General features: G+C 34.2%; 1 protein-coding gene across 1 annotated transcript; it reads left to right on the top strand.

The window, feature by feature from the left end:
• The first annotated feature begins 1,926 nt into the window (after nt 1–1,926).
• LOC125877233 (DNA repair protein RAD16-like) lies at nt 1,927–3,496 on the top strand. The gene is made up of 5 exons (XM_049558579.1): nt 1,927–1,932; nt 2,581–2,640; nt 2,725–2,813; nt 2,883–2,963; nt 3,418–3,496. The coding sequence occupies exons 1-5, from the start codon at nt 1,927–1,929 to the stop codon at nt 3,494–3,496; spliced, it is 315 nt and encodes a 104-aa protein (XP_049414536.1).
• The last annotated feature ends 2,000 nt before the right edge of the window (nt 3,497–5,496 follow it).

Below are 5,496 nucleotides of genomic sequence, written 5' to 3'. Positions count from 1 at the left end.
AACCAACTCCCAAGTATGATTGCTTAAGATTGATTCAATATCACTATTGACAGCCTCCTTCCAAGAGGTTGAGTCGCTAGACAACATTGCTTCCTTGAATGTTTGAGGTCCACTTTCAAGAAGGAATGTTGCAAAATCAGATCCAAATGAAATAGTTATCCTTTGACGTTTACTGCGCCTTAGATTCTCTTCATTGGTTTCATTCTCTTTTGGTTCTTCTTGGGGTTATTTAGACCCCCCACTAGATGACTCAAGTCTAGTTTTATACAGATAGATATGTTTAAAAAATTCAGCATTATCTGATTTCGTTACCGTATTATCATGAATATTCGGATGTTCGGACTTATGAACCAAAAATCGACATGCCTTACTATTTGTGGCATATCCAATGTATACACAATCAACAGTCTTAGGACCTATTTTCACCCTCTTAGGTATAGGAACCTGGACTTTGGCTAGACACCCCCACACTTTGAAATATTTCAAGTTGGGTTTTCTACCTTTCCATTTCTCATATGGAATAACATATGTCTTCGTGTGCGACACTCTATTGAGTATTCGATTTGCTGTAAGGATAGTTTCCCCCATAAGTTTTGTGGTAAACCTGAACTTATAAGTAAGACATTCATCATTTCCTTTAAAGTTCGGTTTTTCCTTTCCGCAATTCCATTAGATTGAGAAGAGTAAGGTGCAGTAGTTTGATGGATGATTCCATTTTCCAAACATATTTCTGCAAATGGAGATTCATATTCTCCACCTCTATCACTTCTGATCATTTTGATCTTTCGATCCAACTGATTTTCAACTTCAGTTTTATACTGCCTAAATGCATCTATTGCTTCATCCTTACCATTTAGCAAATAGACGTAACATATCTAGTGCAATCATCAATAAAAGTTATGAAATACTTTTTCCCACCACGTCTTGGTGTTTACTTCATGTCACAAATGTCTGTGTGAATCAATTCTAAGGGATATGAATTCCTTTCAACAGACTTATAAGGATGCTTAACATACTTAGATTCAACACAAACTTGACATTTCGATTTATTGCACTCAAATTTACGCAAAACATTTAAGTTAATCAGTTTTCGCAAGGTTTTGTTATTAACGTGTCCCAAACGTTCATGCCATAAACATTTAGACTCAAGCAAGTAAGAAGAAGCAGAATTTTTATTCATATTAACTGCAATTACATTGAGTTTAAAGAGGACCTCAGTAAGGTAACCTTTTCCTACATACATTTCATTCTTACTCACTACAACTTTATCAGAAACAAATACGCATTTGAATCCGTTCTTAGTCAGAACTAGTATAGAAACTAAGTTCTTTCACAATTTCGGAACATACGAGACCCTGTTCAAAGTCACTACCTTGCCTGATGTCATCTTTAAGAGGACCTTGCCTGTTCCTTCCACCTTTGCAACAATGGAGTTTGCCATAAACAACTTCTCATCTGTTGGTGTTGGAGTGTATGATGCAAATAATTCTTTGTTGGCACAAACATGGCATGAGGCGCCAGAATCTATCCACTATTCTCTTGGATTTCCAACCAAGTTGCATTCTGAAAGCATTGCACAGAGATCGTCCATCTCTCCTTTGGATTCAGCCAAATTTGCTTGATCCTTCTTCTTGTCCTTTTTGGGACCCCGACATTCAGTAGCCTTATGACCATGTTTGCCACAATTAAAGCAGCTTCCATTGAATTTCTTCTTAGGAGGATTGCTCTTTGGACCAGATGTTTTCTTTCTTTTCTTTGATTTTGTGGGATTTTCTTCAACAATATTTACTCCAGATATTGCTGAATTACCACATGACCTCTTTTCCGCGGCCTTGTTATCCTCTTTGATTCTCAGCCTTATCATGAGATCTTCAACAATCATCTTCTTGCATTTATATTTCAAGTCATTTTTGAAGTCAATCCATAATGGAGGTAACTTCTCAATAATGGCAGCCTCTTGAAAAACATCATTCACAACCAATCCTATATTAAAGATTATGTGAGTATTAAGAATAAACTTAACATTTCCAACATAGGTATTAAATAAATTTATACCTTCAGTAAGGAGATCATGGATTATGACCTGCAATTCTTGAACTTGGGTGACGACGGTCTTACTGTCTATCATCTTATAGTCCAGAAACAATTTTTACACAAAAAATCAGAATGTGTCCATGCTTTTGTTACCAAGAATCGTTCTTCACATCATTTGCCTTTGCCTTTGTCGAGCGAGTGACGACGACGGCGCGGAGGGGGCATCTTCTTCTTAACCCTTTAAGAACTAAAGGAAGTGTTTCCTAATATAAGGACAACAATTTCCTTTCTTCTACCAATATAGTAAAAATGACTTTTCATTTGCACTTTGCAATGACTTTTCATTTTTCCCTCCAAAATTGGTTCCCCCACTTTCATTGGTTCCTCCACTTTCCATTTTCTCATTTTATTTTCCATTCACACCTTGCTAAACCCAACATTTCTTCCCATAAAATTCTTAATCATTTGTGCCATTACCTGCCAAAAAGTAAGGGAGCAAGGATATTTTTATTTATAACTGTATCCACATTTTGTATTTTGGTGCAGATACTGCTTATGAGTTTAAAAGCTGGAGGTGTTGCTCTCAATCTTACAGTTGCATCACATGTAAGGATCTATTTTCCAGTTATGGCTCGTATTTATCTGTTGAATAAGCACATTTTTGGTGGCTCATCTCTTGATCATTGCTAGGTTTTCATAATGGATCCTTGGTGGAATCCTGCGGTGGAGCAGCAAGCCCAAGATAGAATCCATCGAATAGGGCAATATAAACCAGTCAAGTGTGTATTGTATTTCTTCTGCTTTGGATGCCATTGAATGGGAGCTTATTGTTGTTTTCAAATTTGCAGGGTTGTGAGATTTATGATGGAGAATACAATTGAAGAGAACATCATAGAGTTACAAGAGAAGAAGAAATTACTTTTTGAAGGGTAAGTGTCTTTTTCTTACAGTCATCTACATAGTTGCGCGGACTCTTCATTTTTGATGCCGCACCCGTGTTGGATTCTTCAAAAATACACTACTTTTGGCGAATCCGACACACACCCCTTGACATTTTTGAAGAGGTCTAAGCAACACAGTAGTTGCATATGTGTTCTGACAGAAATATATATGTTTCCTTTGGTTGCAAATATATATATTCTACTAGATATTTAAACTGATAGTTGAGACAAGTTGGCTTTAGTGTGAGAGGCTGATAGATAGCTCAGAAAGCCTGTTAATGTTCTCTATTCAAACAATTCTCAAAGATAAAGCATTTTAATGATTTTCCCTTGCAAGTTGTTATTGTCAATCTTTTTGTTACATTCCTTCTTTGCTCCCATCATCCGCTCTTTATCTAAAAAACCATTTCCCCCTAACTGTTTGATTTCCCTCTGATTGCAGGACAGTCGGTGGTTCTTCAGAGGCCTTAGGAAAACTAACAGAGGGGGACTTGAAAATCCTGTTTCATTGTCGCTTTTGATATGTTCTATTTCTTCGGTTTAATTCCCTGCGAAATTCTGTACTAAGTGTTTTGACGTTTGCCCTTAGGCTGGATCTGTCCAAAGAGTGTTTCTTTAGCTTCATCAATTGTTACATTGTTCTTATTGCTTCCTTCATATTAACTTCCTTTGCATGATATAAAGTGCATCAGAATTCATATCCTCAAGGTAACATCATGGAAATTTGTCTTTACAGTTCTGAATTTCAGCTGCATTAGTAAAGAATATTAAGAAAAAGGTTCCTTTATTATAAAAATGAACTAATTTTAGTATTCCATTCATAATAAAAGTTAACCAAAGATGATATTGTGGACTTGTGGTTAACTTTTATTATGCTTTTTGGAAGGTTAGTCCAGATCTCTTTTTCTCGGGTCAACACACTCAATATTCGAGAGGTTAGAGTTTGAATTGTAATACTTTGAGTTCCTTCTTTATTGCATTTTGTTGAATAATTGACCTTTTCTCAATTGTTCTTGCACGAATGGAATATTGAAGAAAAAAGTAGAATTTAAATGCATTTAAACTTAAAAGGTATTCTAATATTTTGGTGATAGATTTCTTGAAATAGAAACTTTAAAAATAAATACATTTAGAGGGAGGACATGAATACTCTTAATAGAAAAAGTCTCCATTCCATAATTTCATCATTAACTCTTTATTAGTTTGAATTTTTTTATTTTTTTTTACCGCTTCTGAAGAGCTCCCACCCTTTTGCTTCTTTGGTGACTCGAACTCACAACCTTAGGAGTGTTTACTTTCCTAACAACTCTCTCTAGTATTAGTTTGAAATTGTGGTTGATGCAAACAGAAAACAATAGTTTAAAGTGAGGTGCTACAGAAAACAAGCATAATAAGTTCGCATCTATTGATGCTTTCGTTATGGATCAATTGACTTAGGAACTGATCTGAATCGCTATTGATATGATGCGAACTTATTCGTAGCATACGTGAACAAAATATTTATACACACTTTTATCTCAAAAACCCTAGTTATCAATTTGTCAAAGGCAACAACAATTTTTTTAAACATGGATATCAATTTCAAGCTATCAAAAAAAATAATCACAAATTAAAGGAATTATTTGATGGGAATTTTACACAAATCCCATAGTGTAAAGATCTAATGTCATCATATCTCTACTCTTTTTCGAATTACAAAAAATTCTTAAATTTGGTGGAATCCAGATACATTTCAAAACGTCCCGATATATTGCGTCCGAGTTTTGGATACATCCCTCAACGTCCCGATACATTGTGTCTCAGTTTCAGATACATCACTTAACGTTCCGATCGATACATCATGTTCATCCCAGTACATCGCGTAAAATGATGTATCCGACTGATACATCGCGTAAAGTGAGGTATCCGACCAATACATCATGTAAGTAATGTATCCGGGAATATGAGAGAATAGTAATTTTTACAATTTTTTTCAAACGTAGGAATTTTTTAGAGAATATGGTATTATAAATTGTGTATTTAGGTAATTTTTCCTTATTTTATATATTCCTTAAATACTTCAAATCAGACCGCTCATTTGACATGTCAGCAACTTTTGGCACGTCATCAAATTAGTTAATTAAAGTTTATGGCAGTTTTAATTTGTTAACCAGTTAGATTAATTTCAATTGTGCTCTATATAAAGGGAAAATTTTTTAAAACAACAATATTTTAACCTTTAGTGGGATTCTTTAGCAACTATTTAACTATTTATTAAAAATAACAATATTTTAGTTTGTTAAAAGAATGAGTTATGTATATATTTTATTTTGATTAATTTGAAAGAATACAAATACTTAATAATAAAATAGAGAAAAACATGGAACATAAAACATCAAAAAAGGAAAAAACGATTAGAACTTATTCAGTTACGTTTTGAAAAGCGGGGATGTTGCCATTTTTTCTGTGGAGCGTTTTTTTTTCTCTTCCGTTCTTAATAATTCCAAAAAAAAATATTGCAAAAATAGTTTTGTCTTCCTAA

Source organism: Solanum stenotomum, chromosome 9 (genome assembly GCF_019186545.1).
Source record: "Solanum stenotomum isolate F172 chromosome 9, ASM1918654v1, whole genome shotgun sequence".
Classification (NCBI taxonomy): domain Eukaryota; kingdom Viridiplantae; phylum Streptophyta; class Magnoliopsida; order Solanales; family Solanaceae; genus Solanum; species Solanum stenotomum.
Note: the sequence above shows the minus strand (reverse complement) of the source record. Positions and strands in the feature narration are given on the sequence as shown.

What these genes read in the sequence shown, in the direction of transcription:
- LOC125877233 (XM_049558579.1), top strand. An exon ending in ATCTTACAGTTGCATCACAT is followed by an intron (nt 2,641 to 2,724) that starts GTAAGGATCTAT and finishes GATCATTGCTAG; the next exon opens with GTTTTCATAATGGATCCTTG. An exon ending in AAGAAATTACTTTTTGAAGG is followed by an intron (nt 2,964 to 3,417) that starts GTAAGTGTCTTT and finishes CTCTGATTGCAG; the next exon opens with GACAGTCGGTGGTTCTTCAG.